General features: G+C 50.2%; 1 protein-coding gene across 1 annotated transcript; it reads right to left on the bottom strand.

The window, feature by feature from the left end:
• Window positions 1-410: 410 nt before the first annotated feature.
• Wnt9b (Wnt family member 9B) lies at window positions 411-23,527 on the bottom strand. The gene is made up of 4 exons (XM_008821917.2): window positions 23,436-23,527; window positions 4,885-5,141; window positions 3,235-3,500; window positions 411-2,523 (listed from the first exon to the last, which is right to left on the bottom strand). The coding sequence occupies exons 1-4, from the start codon at window positions 23,516-23,518 to the stop codon at window positions 2,050-2,052; spliced, it is 1,080 nt and encodes a 359-aa protein (XP_008820139.1). The 5' UTR covers window positions 23,519-23,527; the 3' UTR covers window positions 411-2,049.
• Between the last annotated feature and the right edge of the window lie 1,276 nt (window positions 23,528-24,803).

The following is a 24,803-nucleotide window of genomic DNA, read 5'->3' as shown; positions in this document are numbered from 1 at the left end:
CTCCCTTAAAGTTGCAGACTGAGGGGGGCCCAGCATGGCTGTGGTGGGTCTTTAGGGGAAAAAGAAAGAAAAAAGGCCTGGGAGATAGGAAGAATGGAGGGAGAGGACCTGACAGAGGGTACCCTGGGGCATCAGTGTTAGTGGCCAGCCATAGCCTAAGCTTCAAGTCCAACTTTGATCCTCCTGCACCCCCAGACTTGCTGGCCATAGGGTCCTGGGTGCAGGTGGTATGGTGGTGGGTCAGGGTGTTCTGGTCCCCAAGTTGTTCCAAACCCCTCTTCTTGCTGGTGTGGTCTTCTGCCAGAATAGAAGCAAGTAGGGGTCAGAGAAGGAAAGGACACATCAGGCTGCCAGGGAACAAGTCTCCATGTAGCAGGGAAATAGAAAACCAGCCCTTGATCCATCTTGATCCATTTTTTCTCCTACCAACCTGTGGGTAGCCTGTTTGGGTTAACAAAGTCATTCCAGGGAAGGGTCTCAGGCCATTGTGGCTCTTCCTTGGAGCCTCTGCCATCAAAGATCCTTCCAGTATCCTCAGGCTGCCCTGAGCCACTGAAGATAGGGTAGCCCCTCCTTGCCTATGGAGGTCTTGGCAACAAAGCCTCCTTCCTGGAGTTGGCATCATCGAGGTTACTGAGCACCCATTGATTTTGAAGTTTCCTGTTCCATTGGAGGGGCAGCAACCCCGGGTTCAGGATGGAAGGAAGCTTACAGGAGGGTGTGGCCCAACTAGCCAAGCAGCCAAGAGCTTCCCGAAGGAGGTCACTTCCTCCTGGCTGGCCTCAGGCTCTGCTCTGGAGAAGCACATGGCCTCCAGTAGAGTGACCTGGGTGAGGTCTTTGTCCTGGGCTGGAGAGATGTGCAGTCCTCCGTGGGAAGCCTGTGCCTGGCTGGACTGCATGTGTGCATCTGTGCGAGCCTGTATGTGTGCACTGGTTTCTCTCTTTACACAGGGGGCCTTGGTAGGGGGCACTGGAAAGAGCCACAGGGTCCAAGGAAATTAGCAGTCACTTCTATTCATCTGGTAGGAGTCCAAATAAGGAGCCATTAATAAATGAAGGGGGCCACTGAGGAAGCAGGTATAGTGAAGACTCAACCAGGACGAAAAGCCTGCATTTGATAAGCATCCTTGAGAGCGGAGATATAATCAGCAGGTGTTGGGGGGCTCATAGCCCTGGTGGACCCTGGTCACAGGGAGCTGGTAGAACACACTCCAGGGTGGGCTGGGACACCAAGCCGGCCATGTCCCTCCTGAGCACCAGGACACTACCACCCTCCTCTGGGCTGTAATTAACAGCCTTTGGCCATCAGGGAAAAGGGAAGAGATCACTGTCTCTACATTCAACCAAAGCCGCAGCATCTGAGTCCCATGGTGCAAACTGAGTCCTGCACCTTTCTTACGTGTGTTAGTGGGAGCGGGGCCGGGGGGAGTCTCATAGTGCAGGGTTGGATGACTGTGGGGGACTCAGCTATCAAGACAAGGAGATAAGGAGACAGTCCTGAGTTCCAGGACATTGGGCTTCCAGAAATGGGCTTTGTGACTTGGTCCACCCAAGCCTAGAAAGGTTTCCTTGCTCTCAGCAAACTGTCTGAACAGTCTCCAGCACAGCAAAGCCACTGGAGCAGAGCAAGCATGTGGCATCCAGAGCTCCTTCAGAGTGGAGCCATGCTCAGCTGGATGCCCGCCTGTGCTCCAGCTGTCTCTGCCTCCCTCCTCTACATCCTCCCAGCAGTTTGTGGCCTTGAGATGGGATGACTCTTCTCTCCTCCTGCCAGCCTCCCTCCTGTCCTCCCCCGACACTCATGTGTAGTTCCTCTCTTCTTAGTTCACCCTCCTGTTCCGAGTCCAGGTTGGGGATCATGGGGCTTGGGGACAGAGCTTTGCTGCTCTCTGCTGAGGGCTGAAGAAGGCAGAAGGCTGGCTGAAGGTTTGTGGGGCCAGGGAAAAGAGATGAATGGTACACTCTTGTGCATGGCACAAGCATCAGCGTGTGCTTGCACAGGGTTCAGCAGGAGTCCTGGCAGTGCCACGGCTCACCTGGTGGCAACTTAGCGCTTACAGGTATACACAAGCTCCTGCTGTGCACACTGCTGGCACTCCACGTAACAGCACCACTGCACCTGGCAGTGGCAGGAGAAGGCCACCAGGCGGCTCTGGGTGTCATAGCCCCGCCCACAGCATAGGCTGCTGCAGCTGGCATCACGGGAGCACACCCTTCCAGCTGTGCCAGGAGAGTACTTGCTGGGCCGGCAGAAGCTGGGAGAATCCTCCATGTAGACCAGGTCCCCTGGCCGGGGTGGCAGGCCCTTAGCCGGGCCACCTGGCTTGGCAGGTGTCCATAGCTCCAGGCGATCTAAGGCCTCATTGGTGGCACTAGATACCTTGACAGCTGTGTCATAGCGCAGCTTCAGCACCTGGCCTGTCTCTCGGAATGGGGAGAGCTGCTTCCAGCAGGTACGCACAGCACAGGAGCCTGACACTCCATGGCACTTACAGGTAGTCCTGAGGCCACTCTTTACGGCCTGTAGAGAAAAGCAGAATTGAGACCTGGTCAGTGGCCTGTGGCCCACCAACCCAAGCCTGTCCCACAGTACCAATCCTGCTGGAGAGTATGGACAGAGTGACAGTACAGGAAAACTCATGAGAAGGTGACAAACAGGACCAGAGCCTGCCCTTGAGGCAGCTCTGTGCAAATTAGATCTTCCTTCCTTTGGGCATGCACACCTTGACATGGGCAGTGTAGGTCAGATCTTAGCTCCTAGCTCCTCCCTTTGGCCCAGAGATCTGGTAGAGTGTACAGGCCTCACCACTGAACACAGACACCTTGGTTTACTCAAGCCAGGGACAAAGACAGAGAGTTCAGTTTCCTAAAGAATTGGAACACTAGGCTCCCCTGTCTTCTTACTCCAGTAGACCTAGAGACTTATTACTCTCAGTTCTCTCACAACTGTGTGACCTTGGACCACATCAAAGTTGTCAAATGATGTTGGCTTTGCCCTTGGAATGGAGACCATTCACCAAACACATTCCTACTTTATCAAGGCCTGGTGCCAAGCCTGGCTCCACTTTAATGATGCCCAGGATCCTATACCCCTAGTGTTCAGTAATGGTCCAGAGAAGCTCACCTGAGGGGATGAAGTGTCTAGGGCGAGGTGCCAGCCTCCCGTGGATCTTGCTCCCTGATTCTGCACCCTGCCTGGGGCAGCACTTTGGACAGCAGGGTACTCACTCACCTTGATGCCTACATGGGTGTTGTGGGCATCAGCTCGAGCCCGTAGGTCTTTGCTTCCTCTCTTGGGCCCCAGGAAGTTACTCAGAAACTTGGTGCTGTACTTGAGGTTGTCACCACACACACCCCACTGCCAGGCCTGCCGACTCTCCAGGCCAGGGGAGTCGTCACAGGTACAGCGCTCCATGCGACCGGCACTGCAAGCCCGGGCTAGTGCATGCGTGAGGGCGGCCGCAGACACTGCGTACAGGAAAGCTGTCTCCTTGAAGCCTGTGCAGGAGAAGAGGACGTTTAGAGGCAATCTGCAGCCCTCCGAAGGTAGGTGCAGAGTGAACAGGATTCGGGAGTGTGAGCCCAAGGACACAGCTGTGTGAGGCTCCCCTGTTACCTGCCCCTCAGACTCAGGCTGCATTCTGTCACTTAAATGGCCTCTAGATTTGTGTCCACCTCCACAGAGAACAAGAAGACAGGGCTGCTGACCCCAGTAACTTATGCAAAAAGTAAGTTGGGTACCTGGGGAGGGGTCAGGCTGAGGCTAAGCAGTCATTTTTACTCCAAATGCCTTTGTGACTACTTTGAAAAACCTGTCTCTGGGGTTCCTGAGCCCCTGAGAGATGCCCCATGGGCTTCTTGGTTTCCTAGTGTCTCTCAAATGTCCTTTGCCACCATACTGAAATGACTCAAAGACATGGTTTCGTGGGGGCGGGGTCCTTCCTGATACCTACCCAGTACTGGGACCACCACTATGCTCACACTGTTGGAAGAGGGCCCAAACATGCCTCCTCAGGCTCACTTCCTTCTGCTCTCAATGCGCCTGGAGAGCAGCTGGCCTGCAGAGGGGCTAGCCACCCCAGTGACCATCATTGCATTTTCACAAAAGTCTCCATTAGAGATCCGAGCATCGTGGCCTAAACTCCCAACACTTGGGAGGCTGCGGCAAAACTACTGCTGAGTTTGAGACAAGGCTGGGCTATACACTGAGTTCCATGCCAGCCTGAACTACAGAGACCTTGTCCCCCAAAACAAACAACAACAACAAAAGTCACCATGTCACTTCCACATGGCAATGGAGTCACAACAGGACCTGTTTTCTCCCTTCTAGAAGATGCACTACCTTCCAAGCTGCCAGGTGACATTCAGTCTGCATCTCCAGCCCCTCACAGAGTGCCTTGCTCATTGTGAGCCTCTGCAGATAGTTGGCAGATGGATGAGGCAGGGGTGGATGAGGAAGAGGGGGGAGGCAGGTGGGAAGGGAAGGGAAGGAGGGAATGACATCAACAGATGTGATGAGCAGAGACAGATGAACACACAGACAAACGAACTCGCCTACCTCTCACATTTGTGACTGGGGCCACCTGCCTCCTCTGTCATCTGTTCCAGGAATGCTGTGTCCTTTCCTCTCGTGTTATCCTTGCTCCTCTGCTCCCCAAAATTACTCGCCTTCAACAGAACCTTACCAACTCCCCAGGGCTCTTATTTGGGGCTGTGCCCTGGTAGCCCAGGCAATGAGGCCATCCCACCTCCTGCCTGCCGCTTTTCCTCCCTCCCTCCGTTAGCTTTCCTAGGCCTCCTCTCCCCTCTCAATCCTTCCCAAACCCTTCCACCCCCCTCAGTCCTCCTCCTCCCTCTCAGTCCTCCTTGCCCTCCTCTCTACCTCTCTTGAGCAGGCCAGTCCTCCCCTCCAGGCTGCAGTTCCACCGCTCCTGTCGGAACTGGAACTGGCATTCCAGCAGGCCGAGGTGTGCAGCATCCCTCAGGGTTTCAGCCAGGCCAGGCTCCCTCCGGCAGAGCTGCTTCTGGCGACGGGATAGCTTCAGCAGGTCACACTGCTTCAGGTGGGCACCACCCTGTGCCGGAGCTGCTGCTGTGCCCAGGCCTGGGAAGGGCGTCAGGACCTCGCGCCCAGTTAGGCTGGAGAGGGCAAGAAGGGAGATAGTGAGCCTTGGGGGTCCTGATCACGGATGGCAAAAGATGACTACCTCTGAGGATGCAGGGCAGGGAGAGGAAGAGGCCCTCTTAGGTGCTTTGTATATTGAGCTTTTGGGTGTCAGGTCAGTATCTCCATTTTATAGAATAGAAAACCAAGGTGTTGTAGTAAAAAAAAAAAAAATGGCACAGAACCTTAAACCCAAGCCTTCCAGATTCCAATCTCTGTTCTTCTTCTTAAAAAACTTGTATTTGGGGGCTGGAGAGATGGCTCAGCGGTTGAGAACACTGGTTGTTCTTGAAGAAGACCCGAGTTCCAATCCCAACACCCACATGGCAGCTAACAACTCCAGTCCCAGGGGATCCAACAACCTCTTCTGACCTCTGCGGGCATTGCACGACGTGGGTGCACTAACCTACATGCAGGCAATACATGTATACACATAAAATTAAAAAATTAAATTTAAAAAACTTTATTTATTTAATATGCATGAGTGCTTGCCTGCATGCATGTATGCACTCAATGTGCAGGCCTAGTGTAGGAAGAGACCAGAAGGTGTTGGTTCCCCTGGAACTGGAATTATAGACAGCTATGAGCCATCATGTGAGTTCTGGGAACTGAACCTGGGTCCTCTGCAGGAGCATCCAGTGCTCTTAATGCTGAACCATCTCTTCAGTCCCCAGTCTCTGGTCTCTGCTCTTCTTAGTCACCCTAGTTTTCCAACTTGATCAATTAGAAGTCATCTGGGGTGCTTAGTAGAAATACAGACTCAGGCTGGGTGTGGTGGTGCATGCCTACAATTCCATCATTTGGGAGTCTAAGGCAAAAGGACTGCCAAGAGTTCAGACCAGCAGGTGCACGGAATGAACAAACAGATTCCCAAAATCCACGCTTCGTAGTTCTGATTCTATAGCTCTGGAGCGGGACCTGGAAATCTCTGCATTTGCCACATTCCCTAGGAAGCTGCTGTGTTCAGGGAAGTTTGGAAAATGTTACATGTGGCATTATTGGTCACTTCCTGTAAGGGGAGTGCCATCTTCCTATAAGGCAGGAAGCACAGGGGGTGCAGATGGGGAGTAAACATCGAGACAAGGTCCCCATATCCCTCTCTCCCTTGCATTATATTGTTGCCTAAGTAAGTACATGCCAACCTAGTTCGTTTCCTGGATCCTAGGTAGATCATCAACCATCTGGCCACTTGGTGCCTGGTACAAAAAAAGAAGCTTAGGAAAAGGAAGAGAGGGAGGAAGGGAGACGGGGAGAGTCTGACTTTCCAGACTTCATGTTCTATATCCAAAGTCACTGATTCTAGACTCAGGCTGTCAAATTCTAAACATAACTCTGCCACATCCTAGCTGTGACCTTAAAGCTTTGGTTTCCTTCTCTGTATACATGGAGACTGATTGTCCTCACCTCCCTTGAGTGCTGGTGGGATTACACCGAAAGGTCCAGCAGGCTGGCTTTCCTGCTGGTCTGGAGTTTCCTTCTCTCCTCTTACATTCTAACTAGGCAATCTCCCTTTGTCCTGACAGTAATCAGAGGCTTTGTGAGAAGGTGATAACTACCTCAGGTAATAGGCATAATTTGTTCCCTCCCCCAGAGCCTCACTGTGACATGGTATTATCATTTCAAGATGTTTGCTGTCCCCTACCCTGGTGCACCCCATGTGGATGGAATATACATCATTGAAGGATCCAGGCTGGAGGAAGCAGCTCCCTTCTGGGACACAATAGCCTCTCAGCCAGGGTAAAAGAATAAAGGTAGAACCTGAAGGGGACTCTCAAAGCTTCTACTTGGATGTGGCACATTTGTTTATACGCCACTGGCCAAGGTAAGCCCTGTGACCAAGCCCTGAGTCATCAGAGAGGCCCTTGTCCTATAGAGCCCACTGCTGTTTGGGGTCACCTGCCTCAGCCAAGGCAATTGACTAAGTGCCACAGTCTCTGTATCTGCTTGGGGAGTAGGAAGCCTCACTAGAAGATGGAGGTCCTGGCCAGGCCCCAGGTGCCCCTGTTGATTCCAAATCCATCAGGTGCGGCCAACCCGGCGTGGAACATATCTCCGAAACACTGAGCACAGACAGATGCTATCGGCTCCCCTGGGCCCAGCCTGGACCATGCTCCCCTCCCAGACAGGGTGAGGGCAGGGGCCGGTTAACCATTAATCTGGGGGCAAATGGGTAAGTTTCCAGTCCACCAAGCCTACACCCAGACCCCTCCCTGTAGCCTGGCAGGAAACCCTCAGAGCTTGACCCTGGGCAGGCAGGAGCAGAGCCTGAGGTCAGCTCCTGCGGGCGAGGCCCCATTTTGACTGGCTTCCAGTGGGAAGGGCAGTTCCAGGGCTGCAGAGAACACAGGGGGACTAGCTATGCAGCCTCTGAAAGGTTCGCCTCTCCACACTAGGTGCTGGTGTAAGGGACAATTTGTCTCACACAATTCCTATTTCAGAAATTAAAACTTCCCTTGTAGGAGCTGATGGCCATACCAGAGAAGGGAATAAAGGGAATTTTGGCCAATGGGGTTGCACATCCTTTAAAGCCTGTTTCAGATTCCATTTTAAGAATAATAGGGGGTTGGGGAGATGGCTCAGAGAGTAAAGGAGCTTGCCATGGAAGCATGAGGACCTAAGTTCAAATGTCCTGAACCTATGTAAAATCTAGACATGGTAGTGCACATTTGTAATCCCAATGCTCCTACAGTGAGATGGGAAGTAGAGAGAGAAAAAAAAAAACTCATGGACCAGCCAGCCTGGCATGCACAGCAGCAAACATCAAAGAGACCCTGTCTCAAACAAAGTAGAAGTCACTGGCGCTCGAAGCCCTCTGATCTCCACGCATGCGCCATAATACACACCCTCCCACACTCATACACATGAATGTGCATCCATACACAACATACCCATGCACACATCATACAAACACATACAAAAGGATAATAGGGCTGGGCTGTAGCTCAGTTGATAGAGTGCTTATCAGGCATTCGGGGAACCCTGGGTTCAATCCCCAGTACTGCAAAACCATTATTTTTAATCTGGGCATAGCCCAAGGTCATTCTAAGTGACAATAATAAGTTCTAGAATTGGGGTGTAGCTTAGTTCAATGGTAGTGTTTGCCTATCATGAGCAAGAGCAAGACCCTAGGTTTGATCCCCAGCACTGCAAAAAAAGAAACAAAATAAAAGGAATAGCTACTATTATTTTATCACCATAACAATATTACATGTCATACTATGTAATACATTAAAATATTGCATTTATTATGTGTTGTTGTACATAGGTTTCAGAGTCCTACATATGGTTATATAAGTGGGTCTGTTGCCACCGATTTCTTCTATCATGATTATCATACAGTCCCTGTCCCTCATTGTATGTATGGCACATGACCAAGCAACTCTGATCTGTTAATTAGATCCGTGATGAACACTTGACTGAAGCTGAATCAATCAGTCTCTCTGGGAATCTGGAATTTGAATGAAGACAACATACTCTTGCTTTTCCACCCTTCCTCTCCTTGGGTGACTAAGCCTGGGACCCAGAAGATAAACAGAGGAAGCTGAGCCAAGGCGGGAGAAGACGGAGGAACCCAAAGTCTTCCTCAGGGGCTCTGTGCTCTTGCCTAACACCCCAGCTGCACCCCATCCCACCCCATCCTGCACTGTGGAGTCAAGGCTGAGAATTGCTTGGTCTCACTAAGGTCATTGCCAGTCATTCTAACATGTTGCAGCTGGCTACAGAGTAACAATTCCCTGGGCTGCGCTCATGAGCCAGGCTCTGCAAATGTTCTTCCACTCATCAATAGGGACCTGTTTTTTTAATTTCATGTAATAGACCCTGAGATTGATGGCTCTAGAAGTCCAGTATAAAGTCTGTTAATTTTATTAGCGGTAATGATACTTAGTAGTGATTAATGGTCAGGAAAGGCGACCAACCGCACAGAGGCCTCAGGCCTGGCTGGACCCTAGTCTACCCATAGCTGCTCTCAAAGAAGGATTCCCAGCTCTGTCATGAGGTCCCCACCAGGCCCAGGAGGACTCCTGGGACTAGGTGTCCTTTTTATAAATATATATAGAGAATATATATATATATAGAGAGAGAGAGAGAATATATATATATATATATATATATATATTATACTGCAGTTTGGGGTCGCTCTAAAGAAATAGTACCATGGCAGCAAACTGAGGAAAAGGCTCACCTATTTCCTTACCAGGGCTAGTGAGGTCCTGTCTGCCTCTTATTCCATGTCATCTGCAATGGAAGGTTCTGCCTGACTCCAGAAGAATCCTGAGTATTGTAGATTTCTGCCCTTTCAGTGACCATCAGGTATGGCAATTAATCTCTGGCATCCCACATCCAAGAACCCCACCTTCTGATGACCCACATGTCAACTGAGCCACATGGAAGTGGGACAGACAACTGGAGGCATTCAAGTGAACTTCCTTTGTTTATAAATCCAGAATAAAGATGTTTGCGAGGAAGACACTGCTCTGTGTTGATCAGGAACTCACACACAGGTAACTAATGTACAACCAAGGAAGAACAACTTGTGAGCTTGCTACATCTGGGAAGCTCTTGGAATGGTGCTTGGCACACTGTAAGCTCCAGATAAGTGTGCTGTTATTAAGCACCAACTATGTGCTATGCACAGTGCTGGGTGTAAGGACACAGTCCTGCCCTCCAGAAGCTCATAGCTTGAGGGAACTTGGTTGGACCCCAGAGTCATCTAAACTCTCTCACAGTGGACCACCCCCACCCCACCCTCCGGCTCGGGAAAGAAGAAAGCTTTTGAATTGACCTGGTGGCCTGAGGAACAACCAGCAGCTGAACTCCCACAGCCCAAGCCCTGACCTTGGCCAGTCCCATCCTGCCAGCAGCAAAAGAGGCAGAAGCACAATCTCAGGAGAAGTCCAGGCTAAGGAAGACAGCAGATACGCAGCTTCTCATCACCAGAGGTGACAGATGTTCTTCCAGCCCCTTGTCTACCTGTTTCTTCTCCAGAGGATCTGTGGGTTCCAGCAGAGACTGCCCCAGGATATGGGTGACCAGGTGGTACAGGGAGAAGCAGGTGGTACCTATAGCACTAGGTTAATGTCAGGGTGTCTGGACTCCTGGCTGGAGGAGCTGAGAGCTGGGCCTGGTACCAGGGCCCATGCCAACTGTGGTCCGCTGCCTGGGAAGCAGGAAAGCCTGAGCTGCCTGAGGCCTTGGCCTGGGCCCTGCAGAGCCCCATTAGATGCTCCTGATAACGGCTTCCGCTGTGGGACCGTTTGCATGGTCAGTGCTCCCTTTGTGCTTTCATCTTGAGCATCTCGGCCCCTATCCTGACCCTCACTGAGCCACTGCACACTCCCACACCTGTGTGTATGCTCCCACACTGTGCACACACTCTCACACCTGCTCATATACTGCCCCTTCCTTCTCTCTCCCTAGCAGGGGGCAGCTCTATGGGGACAGCACCTGCCTGGACAGAGATGGCACCAGGACACTGACTAATCCTTCTTCAGAAAGGATATCCAACAGCCACCTCAGCCTTCTCACCCCAACCCTCATCATGCCCTGCTGGGCAGCACTGCCCCCTTCATCTTTGGACCCCTTTCTCTGAGGCTTCCGGTTTACCTTGCACATCCCCTCATGAAGACATCTGTACTGTGCAGCCTAAGCTGAGTTGGTGGGTGCTGTTCTACCCTTGCCTCAACTCTCTCTGATCTTTCCTCCCACATTCACTCATTCCTTCCTTCACCAAGCGTCCTTCATGATGGGTCCACCCACAGGTGGGAGATCACTCACAGAGCCCCTCCCTGACTCCACTTCCTGCTCCCTCCACAACTTTAAACTCAGAGCCCAGAATCCTAACCCCCAGGGACTAAACCTGGCCACCAACCCCCGCTTTAGAACTCACACAGAGCCTGGTTCCCGACTCTGTCCCTCTTCAGAGAGAAAAGAGCCTGGCCCAGCTGTGGTGTGGGCTTTATCTCTCCACTTCCTGTCTCCCAAGACTGTGTGCTGAGGATGGCATCAGGGAGAGGCTGGCTAAGCTGAGTGGGCATCAGCAGCTAGCCTCACAGACAGTGTATTTTGCATCTCAACAGTCTCCTGATTTAGAGTTGCTGGTTCAACATCTGCAGAGGAAACACTTCTACCCCATACCCCTCCCTCTGCACAGACAGAAACTGGGAGGGGAGGCCATTGTCCCTGGCATGCATCCCTCAAATGGCCACAGAATGCCCAAAGCTACTTCTGGGCAGAGGGACCCTTAGCTTCTCTAAGTCTGGGGTTATTAGTGTTGTTCAAGGCTTGGCCAGGTATAGATGGGCACCCCTGGAACTGTGACATGTGAGGTCAGGAGATGCCCTCTCATCTGGCTCAGAGGTTTTGCTCCAGAGAGAGTCACAGAGGCTGATGGGGGACAGAGGAGAGGCAAGAAGATAGTGGGTAAGTCTCTGCTTTAACGTATCTGGTGCCCGGGGGATTCATGTAAGATTTATCATTCCAAGTGACAATGGTAGCTGGGATGTGACCCACACTTTCTGGAAGTTCCTGCTTTCAGCCTGAACCTAGGAAAGCTTCAGGGAAGCAAAATCAGCTATTGCCATGGCCATTGAGGTGTAGGGAACATAATACAGATGGGCGTTCTGGGAAGGAGGCCTCTTCATACTTCCTTTGAGCCTCCTGGACAACCAAGAGGGCTGAGAGATGGGACCTCAAGAAGGAAAAGGAAGACCTTTAATTTAAAAAGCATTTTTTCCATTCAGTCTCTCCAGCTTCTTGGGTTCACAGGCCCAACTCTAGGAGGAACAGCTTCAGGAACATGGCGGGTGCAGGGTGTTACGGAGAAACACAAGTGTTCACAGCTGTCCCTCCTTATGGCAGGAACACAGCCCCCTCCCCATGCTCTACCCCGACTGTGGGATCCTGGCTCCTAGGCTGGGTGGCTCAGCCAGGGCATGGTGACCAACTCACTAGCTTGGCAGGCTCCTGGTGCTCCCCAGATCTGGCACCCTCTCTCCACGGACCAGGGCTGGGCTGGGCTGGAAAGATCCATGCCTCTGCAAGCTCACTTAGGGACAAGGACAGTCTGCTGTCTGCTGGCATGGGCTCAGGCAGAGATGTCACTTGTCTCCCTGCAGGTCCCAGGGATGACTACACGTATCTTCTCTGCTCCAAGGAGAACAAGAGATCCCCACCTGGACTGAGAGCCACTTTTGAACACTTGAGGAGGGCCAGAGCGGCCCAGGGTAGGCTGAAGAGGGAGAATTGAGAGGCTCTCTTGGGAATGGAACAGGACTATAACAATTTCCTACCTTGGACTGTCCTGCCCTAGAGCCTGAAGCAGAGGGCTACTCCCCACAGGCCAGGCTTCTCCTTGTTCTCCTGCCGGTTCTAACTCAACCAGACCTCAATGCCTTTCTTCATGCAGTCACTCTTGCCTGTAAGGCCTTTCCAAGTCTCAAAGCCCTTGTGTCACCTGGAAGTTTTCCAGCTACTGCCTTCGAAAACATTTGACTCAATAATGCAGGGAGTGGGAAAGGTGACTCTGAGGCCTCCCAGGAAGCCCTCTTTGCTTGGCAGCCCCATCTTGTCTTTTTCCATTTTGTACATATAGTGCCATTGGTTCTGCATGGGTGGCATTTTGTTCTTCCTCCTTGGGACTGTATAGTTTCTCCAAATCACTTGTGAGGTCATTGGTATGAGGCCATGATTTCTCATCACCTGAGGTGGTTCTCCCCTAGCCCACATCTCCCACAGCAGAAGATGGCTCCTCAGACCTGTTGGTTGCATCAGCCCCTCTATGTAGTGCAGGCTCCCCCTCAGCCTCCCCACAACCCACCCTACTGGCTTCCCTTGGCTGCAGAAACCATCACTTCCAACCCTACAAACCTTCCCATGGGAGGGCAGGGCTCTGCAGAAGCCTGTCTATAGCCATTCCCTCCCAGTTCTCACAGAGATTACTAGAATATGCTCTCCCCAACACCAGACTTCAGGACCATTTGGCCCTTCAGCCATGCAGTCCCTGTGAGGTCTGAGAAAGCCAGGCCATGTCCCTCTGAACTTCAGCCTAGCGTTGAAAGGTACTAGAGTTCCCTTAGAAACCTACTGAGGGTCAGCCAATAAACTGACCCATGTCTTCCTTTAAAACAGCTTGTACAGGGGCTGGAGAGATGCTTCAGTGGTTAAGAGCATTTGCTGCTCTTGCAGAGGATCCGAGTTCTATTCCCAGCACCCATATCAGGTGGCTAACAACAGCCTGTAATTCCAGCTCTAGGGTATTCAACACTCTCTTCTGGCCTCCATGGGTAATGCACATATGTAGTGTACATTCCTACAAATAGACATACATGCAGGTACATAAAATAATAAAATAAATAGATTTTGAAAAAAAAAAAAACCCAGCTTGTTTGACCTCTCATGGTGACATGGTACCATAGATTCACAAATCCGTATCAGTAATTCAAACTCCAAAAACTCAGTGAATCCCAAGGTTTGTCATAATTGGGACAAACCTGTAAGGCAGCAAACCTAAACCACCCCAAAGGTCAGACTAAAGAATCTTATGGTCTCAGGTTCAAATCCCAGCACCCACATGGCAGCTAACAACTGTCCATAACTCCAGTTCCAGGCGATCTGACAACCTCTTCTGTCCTCCGCAGGCATTGCATGACACGGGTGCACTTACCTACATGCAGGCATAACACTCATACACATAAAATAAAAATAATAAAAATATTTTCTAAAAAAAGAATATTATGGTCTTTATCCAAATCTATTGATGTTTCCTAAGAAAATTAATGAAGTGTCTGTGGTCAGAGTGCGTGTGTGTGCACGCTTAGGGGCAAGTGCATCCTATGAGCTTTCTAAACTCAGAGGCATTTTGAAATCCAAACTACAGCAGACCTCTGACACCCTTTCCCTACTCAGCCTCTAATGCTTCCCACCCCCTCCCCAGCTCATCCCTGCCACCCACGAAATGCCCAGTGTAAGTGACCACAAGAGCCCTCTGCTCTTTTCCACATTTTGTGCTGACAGAGATCAGGCAATGACTCGGGCCTGGGTAAAGTGAAAGATGCTAAGTGTCTGCAAAAGAGCACTTGCAACAATGAGCACAGAAGAGAGTCCAGGGGAAGAGGAGGGCCACCAAGGGAGTGAGCACTGTCTCCCTAGACATTTAGGGCAGGACAGGGGTGACACCAAAGGTGGGGGAAGGGATCCAGCCAACAACAGAACCCCAAAATCTCTGCCCACAGGGAGCTATGAGAGAACTAGAGATGTGAGTATGCGGAAGATCAGGTAATAAGAGCAGAGGATACACAGCGTAAGAGGTGCTGTGCATGTGAGAGGGAAGGGTAAAGGGAAGAGAGGAGGAATCGGAAATCGGAAACTCAGACTGTGTGGAGAAACGCCTGCTGAGCAGGCAGAATGAGGCAGAGACAAAGAGGTTGGCTCTGGATTCCCATAGACTAGAATTCAAATCTTGGCATAGGGCCAGGCGTGGTAGTTCATACCTTTAATCCCAGCACTTGAGAAACAGACACAGGTGGATCTCTATACATTCACAGCCAGCCTGGTCTACATGGTGAGTTCTAGAACAGCCAAGGCTACATAGCGAGACTGTCTCAAAACACACACACACACACACACACACACACACACACACACACACACACACCTCTCTTGGCACAGCTGCCCACTAGCTGTGTGACTTTGAACAGAGCACCTGGTCTCTCTGAACTTTCCTCCCACTCACCTACAGAAGATAATAACCATGCCAGCCTCCCCCGACGTCACCCTGGTAAAGTGACATGATGTGCGGAAAGTGGTGAGCACAGGAAAAATTCAGTTTGCTCTCAATTATATGACAGTTGGGATAAAGATGTAGAGAGGGTGGAACAGATGTTGCCAAAAACATTCCTTAATTTGGGATGCTGTAAGGCAGGCCTTTAGATTTCTTGCATGCTTTATGCAGGGATAAAATTTCAGCACTTTCATATACTTTTTGGGGGGTGGGGCATTGCTGAGGAGCGGAAACTGAGGCCTCACCCATGGTCCCAGCATGACTTCTACTACCGAGCTACATCTTGATCCCCGTGTGCATTTATTTAACCCTCACAACCACCTTGAGAGAGAAAGATTATCCCATTTTACTGATGGGAAAACTAAAGTCAAAATGGCTGACTTGGTCTGGGTCATTTAGTAAGTCTCAGCATATTTGAACTCTAATCTTTGTAGCCTGGAGCCTCGTATTCTTTTTTCTTAAAGACATGATCTCACTGTGTAACACTGATTAGCCTGGAACTCCCAATGTAGACCAGGCTGGCTTTGAACTCACAGAGATCTTCCTGCCTCTATCTCCCAAGTGCTGAGATTAAAGGCATGTGTTACCACACCCATCTAGCTCTTTATGCTTGGTCACTTCCCATCCTGCTCAGGTTGACACTAGTATGGGGTGACCCTTGCTGATGACTGGCCCATCTCCCAAGACCATTCCTGCCTGAGCACATACCGCTGAAGGCACTAATATCTTGAGCTTAGTTGATCCTGGTGCCAGATGATACCTGTCCAGTTTCCTTTCCCCCTAGTCCCCTCCTTGCCAGAGAAAAGTCACCAGCATGCACTGAGGGGGCTGTTTTAACCCAGAGCCCAAGTCTGGAGCACATGTTCTCAGGGGTCACAGCTCAGCTAGGGACAGACAGCCTAAAGTCCTTCCCACAGACACAATGTTTCTTATCAGGGAGGCTTGGCTTTTAATCCACCACCCAAAGCAGCAAGATTTCTTTTACCCTTTCTTCTTATCCTATTTTACTTAGGACTCAATTCCATTTCTAAAAGTAAGGGGGGAATAAAATTAAAATGACATTATCTAATCATGTAAAACACTGTAAAAATATTCTCAAGACCCAAGCTGGGCACAGCAGTACCTTTAATACTAGCACTTGGGAGGTAGAAGCAGGAGGATCAGGAGTTCAAGGCCAGTCTTGACAATGTTGTAAATTTGAGGCCAACCTGGGCTACATGAGGCCCTATCTCAACCCCCACCCCCACTCCCCCCAAAAAAGAATATTGCAAGACTTACACACTAAGAACTATAAAATCTTGCTGAGGAAATGTACAAAGCCCCACATAGTCAGACATGGGTTGTTTATGAAACAGTCTATTGAATATTAGTGGGATGTCAATCTTCTATAAATTGGTTTCTAGATTCAATACAGTCCCAACGAAAATCCTAGCAGGCTTTTGTATAGATGTTGACAAGATGACACTAAAATTTATGTTGAAGTAACAAAGGACCTGAATAGCCAGAGAAAAGAAGTGCAAAGTTAAAGGAGTGTGGTGGTACACACCTTTAATCCCAGCAGTCAGGAGGCAGAGGCAGGTGGATCTCTGTGATTTTGAAGTCAGCGTGGTCTACAAAGAGTGTTCAGGGCTACACAATGAGACCCTGAAAAAAAAAAGAACTCATAGTACTTGGTTTTGGTTTCTAGACTTTCTATAAAGCTCAGTAATCAGTTTTGAACAATACCGGTGCAAGGTTAGACACAGAGATGAATGTAAAAACATGGAGGGGCTAAGAACAGAGTCACATACTGTGGATCAATTGGTTTACAACAAAGACAGCAATGGAGCAAGGATATTCTTTCCAAGAAAGGGTGCTAGAAAAGTAGGTATCCATGTGGTATGCCCCATCCTTACCTCACACTGCACCTTAATTCACAGAGCTAAGAGTAAAAGCTAAATCTGTGAAGCTTCTAGAAGAAAGCATAGGAGGAAAAATACGTAAGTTGTTACATATGTTAGATATCATCAAAGCTTAAACGCTTCGCTTTCCTCCTCCTGCCCCTCCTTCTCTTCCTCCTTCTCCCCTTCTTTTTCAGTACTTGGAACCTAGGGCTTCACACATCCTAGGCAAGTACTCTAACACTGATATATCCCCAGTTCTCTTTCTATTTTGAAACAGGGTCACACTAAGTTGTCCAGGCAGGCCTTGAACTTGCACACCTCCTGCCTCAGCCTCCCAAGTAACTGGAATTACTGGTCCCTGCCACTAGACCTGGTTAAAATTGCTCTTCAGGCAGGGCATGGTGGAGTAGGCCTTTAATCTCAGCACTGGGGAGGCAGAGACAGGAGGATCTCTGTGAGGTCAAGGCCAACCTGGTCTACATAGTGAGTTCCAGGTCAGCTGGGGCTAGAGGTAGACAGGGAGGCCCTGTCCCAAAAAGACCAAAACAAAAACAAAAGCAAACAAAAAACTTGCTCTTCAAAAGAGAGAATGAAAAACAAAAGACCAAGATAAAATATTGCCAACACTTCCTGCAAAGGAGGACTTGTACCAAAATATATAAAGAACGCTTGTAACTGATTGATAAAAAGACAAGCCAATAAAAAAGATATTCTAAGGGCCATATGAAAAAAATGCCTAGGGGCTAGAGAGATGATGGCTCAGTGGTTAAGAGCACTGGTCCTCCTTGCAGAGGACTAGGGTTCGATTCCCAGCACCCACATGGTGGCTAACAACCATACATAACTCAGTTCCAGGAAATCTGACGCCCTCTTCTGACCTCCACAGGCATTGCACAACACGGGTTCACTTGGATGCACGCAGGCAATACACATGAAATAAAAATAATAAATAAGCTGGGCGTGGTGGTACATGCCTTTAATCCCAGCACTTGGGAGGCAGAGGCAGGTGGATCTCTATGATTTCAAGGCCAGCCTGGTCTACACAGTGAGCTCCAGGCCAGCTGGGGCTACAGAGAGACCCTGTCTCAAAAAAAAGGCCAATAAATAAATATTTTTAAGAAAAAGAAAAAAATGCCTAACACATCATTCATCAATGGAACAATACAGATTAAAACCATGATGAGATAGGGGCTGGAGAGATGGCTCAGTGGTTAAGAGCACTGACTGCTCTTGTAGAGGACCCAGGTTTGATTCCCAGCACCCACATGGCGGCTAACAACTATCTATAACTCCAGTTCCAGGTGATCTGATGCCCTCTTCTGACTTCTGCAGTCATTGCATAATAAATAAATAAAATATATTTTAAAAAACCATGATGAGATAGCAGCATATACCCAACGAAATGGCCACAATTAGGACTGATGAGGGATATAGGGAATACGGAGCAACAGGAACTCTCAGACATTACTGTGTGAAATGGTGCAACCACACTGGAAATTCCTTGGTCACTTCTTATAAGTTAAACATATACCTAGCATATGATTCAATAATCCAGTCCCAGACAGTTTATCCAAGAGAAATGAAAACATATGTCAACAAAAAGTCTACATGGATGTTCATGCCAACTGATTGGGAATTGCCTAAACTGAGAACTGATTCAAATGTCCATCAATTGTAGAATTAATAAAAAATTTTTGATATATCCATATAATAGAATACTACTCAGAACTGAAGAGGAAATAGCTATTGATATATGCAGTGATACAAATAAATCTCAAAAATGCTACTTAGAGAGGCTGGGGAGACAACTTAGTAAGTAAGAGCACTTGCTCTGCAAACATGAGGGTCTGAATTTGAATCCCTAGCACCCACTTAAAAAGCCACACTTGCCTACAACCCCAGCATTTGGGGGTGGAGACAGGTGGATCCTGGGAGCTCTCTGGTGGGCCAGCCCACCTGAAATGGTGAGCTTCCAACTCAGTGAGAGACTTTGTCTCAGAAAATAAGGTGGAAAGTGACAGAGGACGACACCTGACCTCTGTATGTATGTGTGTGGACACACATACCCACATATTCATGTGCATTCACCACACACACACACACACACACACACACACACACACACACGCATGCACAATGTTATCATGAGCAATGGAACCTAGACCAGCACAAAATACCATATGCTATACAAGCCTATTCACACAAACTTCTTTAACAGGCAAAACTAATCCATGATGACAAAAAGTGAAGAAGTGAAGTGGGCTAAGGGGGAAGAACTGATTGCAAAGAGGCACAGCGATCCTTTGGATGTGGAGAAAATGTTCTGTATAATAATTATGGTATCTTGGGGGCTGGAGAGAGGGTTCAGCGGTTAAGAACACTTGCTGTTCTTCCACAGGATCCTGGTTTGACACCCAGCATCCACATGGTGGCTTACAACCATCCATTAACTCCAGTTTCAAGGGATCTGACACCCTCTTTCGGCCTCTGCGGGCATTGCATGACACAGGTGTTCTTACATACATACAGTTAAGACACTCATGCATATAAAATAAAAATAATAAATAAAATATTTAAATAATGTTAACTGTGGTCATTTCCAAAGTGTTCTACAGGCATATCCATTTGTTTGAGAACCAGTATACTTAAGATGCATGCACTGTATTATATGTAGTGAGAATGTAGGAAAAACAGGTAATGCTTTGTCTCTTCCATGGATTCACAATGACAGCACCTGAATAGCCCAAGAGAGAAAGAGTCTGGAAAGCCGGCCACTGCTGGGTAGTCCTCTGGGCTGTCTGAAGATGTTATGATGACAGGTGGACCAGGGCTTAGGGACTGTGTTGCTCTTGGTCAAGTCACTTATCTACAGGGCCTTTTGAACCTGGAGGTCCCATGGCTCCCCACGCTGAGAGGCCTGGAAGTCTAGGCTTTCCTAAGAGTGTGTGTCTTAGCCTGGACTTACAGGCAATCACACTGCTTATGTGATGGGCTGGCACATGCCAGGTCACTCAGCCCAGTCCATAAGTCATCCCATAAGGATCTTTGTCACTAGAAGTTGTTCCTGTGTGTGTGCACATGTATGGAGGCCAGAGGACAATCTCAGGTGTCATCCTCAAAAATACTGTTCCTCTTCTTTAAGACAGAGTCTCTCATTGACCTGGAGCTCACCAATTAGGCTAGACTGGCTGGCCAGTGAGCCCCTGGGATCCTCCTGTCTCTGCCTCCCCAGCACTAAGATTACAAGTTTCACCATGCCAGGTATTTTTATATGGATGCTGAGAATCTGAACTCAGGTTCTCATCTTGTGAGGCAAGTGCTTCACTGACCGACCTGTCTCCTCAGCCCTGTGGATGCAACTTCTTAAAGCATAGTTGACACTGGTAATGCTCTTAACATGTGTGGCCTCTGCACTGGTTGAATGTCTTTCTTCTCTAGGGACAATTCAGAAAAGGTTATGAAAGCACAGGCCTTTGAGTTCCAGGTCTGAATTCCAGGTTTGCCTGGTGCTGGCTGTGTGACTCTGGGCTGATGTTGCTGAGTTGGTCATTAATGATAATGCCAACCATTTTCTTTTCTTTCTGAGACAGGATCTCGCAGTGTAGCCCAGGCTGGAACTTGCTATGTAGACCAGGCTGGCCTTGAACTCACAGAGATTTACCTGCCTCTGCCTCCTGAGTGCTGGAATTAAAGTTTTGCACCACCATGTCCACCGGGTAATGTCTATCTTAAAGGCAGGTGTGCAGCTTGGGACCATGAATGATAGGGTCTGACAGGGTGCCTTGCCATCTAGCAAATGTTCAGCATAGCCTCATACTTAGTGCACTGGGGTTCGAGCCACCTTCTGACCCATTGCCACCCTCTGAGCACCCACCTGACAGCCTAGAAGGGCTTGAGGAGTCCTGTCTCACTGCTCAAGACAGAGATGGGTGCTGTGGCCTCCCCCACTGTGGCCAAAAGGGTCTAAAAGAATGAACCAAACAGGGGAGGGAAGTCACCCTCCAGCCCTCACCCTTTGCAGCCCCACTGCAGTTGCTGTCCCCCTGGGCTGTCACACAATGATAGCTTAGAAGGCTGTTCTCTACACAGCATGGAGCAGCTCGGACTTGAGGCAGAGCTGGTTTCTATCCTGCTCCTCACTAATCTGCTGTGTGATATCAGGTGACTCCCTGGACCTTTCTGATCCTGTTTCCTACCTACCACAGAATGGCTTTGAGGGTCCAATGAGGGAAGGAGCTTCCTGAGAAAGTGATTTGCAGACTTTTACACTCTTTTGTTATATCGCCATTGCCATCCATTGAATTAGGCTGTGGGTTCATGGGAAATCAGTGAGGCCACTGCTCACTTCCTGCAGCTTAGGGAGAGGAGGGGCACCTCATCTGAAAAAATGAGGATAATATGTGACCTCCTTGAAGTGGGGGATTTATCACCCCCCTACTCTGAAGTCTTTGACTGAAAAAGTTCCGAAAAGATTGGCCTTACCAAAATTGGTATCACCTGGTCTCCTGATCGTTGAATTTTCTTTTATCAGGAAATAAGAGAAAGTATTTCATGTTATAGTTAGAAACGAGACTTCAAAGGCAACTGACCTGGGGGAGGGAAAAGCATGTTGCTTCACAGTCTCACTAAAGTGTGGATGACTGAGAGAGTGCAAATACTGATGGGAAGCTGGGAAACCTCGTCCCACCAAGTCACAAGAGGGTTTCCTCAGTGACAGCCATGACTGAGTCCTGTCCATTCCCTAGGATCAAGGCTCAAGTGTGCTTTGCCAGCTCTCCCCAGCAGGGGCTCCAATACACCATTCACTCTTCTCTGGGATCTAACTGATCTCCCTCTTATTTCCGAGGCTTCCCTTTGCTCCCAGCCCCAAATTCTAACCCCATGCACTGCAGAAAACTACACCAATGCACCAACCAGGGTGGTCCAGACCTCCTGGAACCCCTCTCCTCCCACCCCACCTGACCTTCACTCCTATCTCCAATCATAAAACCGAAGCAAACTAAAGAATCATGAAAATAACCTGGCATAGTTAAAGAGGATGTCTTTTCCTCCTCTATTCAGGCTCAGAGACATCGCAGGAATGGAATATCTGTATACTGTACCTGGTTTCCACCACACCATTATCAATAGTATTAGTTGAGCATTTACTATGTGCTAGCCACCGTTCTAAGAGCTTAACATATGCTAGCTCAGCACTCTTACAAAACAGATCAGACACTAAAGGACAGAGCAGCTGAGACACACAGCTAACAGCACACAGCTAGAATGTGGCAAGATTGGACTCAGTTTGTTTTTAATTCCTTGTGTCCTGCCCATTGAGGAAGAGCGATTCTTTCAATCCTGAAACAATCATCACCTATGTTGCACTGTTCTGGGGGTGATCAAAAGGAGACACTGAGTCCCCAGAGGCTGAGTGGTGCTCCCAGGTAATCATCAGCTGGGCTCCACAGTTGAGATTGACAGTCCCTCCCCACTGGAGGTGGTTGTCTATAACCCAGGCAGGTTTTAGCCAGGGGTCATGACCTGGAAATTAGCCTACTGCCCTTATTACAGGCAGTGAGGTTCCCTCGATCCTCACATATCCTCCCTGATGGCTTCCGAGGGCAGTCTGTTGCTTGCTGATATCTCCTTAAATTTGCTGTGCTCAGACTAAGGCTCCCCTGATTTGGGGTGAAGTTGGCAAAAAGAGCCAATGTTTAAAGTTGCATTTTTAGAGCCTGCTTTGGACAGAGGTTGGGAAGGTGCCTTTTAAATTCATGATCCCATCCACCACCTCCACTTCCCAACCATCTCCAAGGGTCTGCAATTCAGGGTCAGAGAAGACATTTAGAAACAAATAAATGCCTTTTTACTTGCCCTCCGGGCATTTCCCTTGTGGTTCCAGACCCACTGCCCAGTTGTCACTCCAAGCTATAATCATTTGCCAACCATGTACACTCCCTGCCCCCCCCCCATGGGCCTCTCTCCCTCTCTCTACCACGCTCCCCAGAATCAGGTCCGGACGCCTGCGCAGGAATTTATTTGGTCCGGCTTTCCTCGCCAGCACACAGTTCTGTACTTCTCCCGCTGACCCGCCCAGAGGTCCCCCAGACCTTCCATCCCCTTGGATCAGCGAGATCCTCACTCAGCCTCGGTCGCCCGTCCTTTCCCCTACCCACCAACTCAGTCACCCAGCCAGGTGTACGGGTTCCAGCCCTGCCGGGTGAAGGCGAAGAGGGCAGGACTCCCAGGCTAGGAGTGTGTGTGGATGGAGCTCAGAATGAGGACAGACGGAACACCGAGGATCCAAAGAGGACACGGGAGCCCGGGACGGACACTCAGACTGGAGGGGACAGGGCGCACCTGGGCTGTCCGGCCAGCATCCAAGGTGTGAGCAGGGCCAGGCGCTTGGGCTAGAGTCTGACACAGACGTGGCAGGGGACCTGAGACTCGGATTCTAGAAGGGGCAGTGGAGTCTGCGCCCAGAAAGCCAAGGATGGAATCGCCGAGCGAAGAGCGCCCGCAAAGCGATCCTGGTCCAGCCGAGGCGAGGGACTGAGTTCGAGGTCTCGCGAGGGCCGGAGCCTGGGACAGGGCCCTGGGGGCGCGGGGATGCGACCGGCACTGACCCGAAGTAGGCGGCGGCGGCGGCGGCGACGGGCAGCGCTAGCAGGCAGAGCGCGACCAGGGCCAGCGTGGGCGCGGGGCGCATGGTGCCGGCGGCGGGCACCCTCTGGCATCTCCTCGCGCCGCTAGGCGCTCGCAGCGCCGCCACCAGCAGCCCGCGGGGCTTTAAACCCGGGTGGGGCGGAGCCCGAGACGCTTGGGGAGGGAGCGGAGGGGCGGCGAGCCCCCCGCCCCATTGGCTCCACCGCCTTCTCCCCGCCCCTCGTGGGAGGAGCCCCCGATACCACGCCCTCGCCACGCCCCCGCCCCTGCTGTGCGCTCACCTGGCGCCGCGCCCAGGGCAGGAGGTGAAGCCCCCCCCCACCCCTGAACCAAGAGGCTGGGTGGGACGGGCGTCCGGAGTCCAGGCCCTCTCCTGGGCGGGGTGCGGGGGCTATGATCCCTGCTCCGAGCTGGAGGGTGAGGGAAACCGGTCCTCCTGGGGGTCTGTCTGCAAATCCAGGAGTCGCAGGTTCAGCTCTCTAGCGGCAGTCCCGGGTCTCTGCGGGAAAGGCCTCTCCAACAGCCGGAGAAATTCAGGCCCCATAGCTGGGAAGACCCTTGCCAGAGGGCAGCATAAAGAGGGCAACCCGGTCTTAAAGGAGGGACTGGCGGTCACCAGCGAGGTGCCAAGGGCCGGTGTGACAAAACGCCGCTTTTGGGACCAAAATGTCTGGGGAGTGAGGCAGAGCTACAGAAGGAGGAGGGACAGGCCTCTCCTCAAAGCTCCCTTTTGCTCCTTCTTAAAAGTTGACTCCAGTTCTGACAGCGAAGGTGCTGTGTTCAAAGCAGGAAGTGTCATCAGTCTAGGAAGACGACATAAAACTGGAGACCCAAGTGAGCTTCCAAATGTTTTTGAGAGTCTTGAACACTGAACTAATCAAGCAAAACCGAAATTCAGCTAGCTCGCAATGGATGTCAAGGCCTCAAATAAAGTTAAAAAAAAATCAGCTATGCATAAAGAACATCAGGTGACATGGCCCTTGGATTTGCAGTGGACACCAGCACGATGGGTGGGTGGGAGCTGGTGTTGGGAAGGTGACAGCTCCTGACATCAGGTGGTGGTAACAGCTGTAGTGAGCCTTTTTGACTCATTTCCCTGTCAAATAGCCCAGGGACCAGATGACCCATTTGACTTTAACAACTCTGGGGCCCTATCAAATCTGATAGTCCAGTTCATTGTGGTTATAGGCCCAGCGTGGGCTGCAGAGAACTGGAATCCAGTCATGTAAACTATGAACTCCAGGTGTGAAATGGAGAGGATGACAAATAACTGACAGGATTTTTGTGCAGATGGGATGTCAAATAGAAAGGATTCTTGGTATGGATTG

The sequence above is a fragment of the Nannospalax galili genome, unplaced genomic scaffold (assembly GCF_000622305.1).
Source record: "Nannospalax galili isolate Female #2095 unplaced genomic scaffold, S.galili_v1.0 scaffold1128, whole genome shotgun sequence".
NCBI lineage: Eukaryota > Metazoa > Chordata > Mammalia > Rodentia > Spalacidae > Nannospalax > Nannospalax galili.
This window is presented reverse-complemented; position numbering and strand designations above follow the sequence as displayed.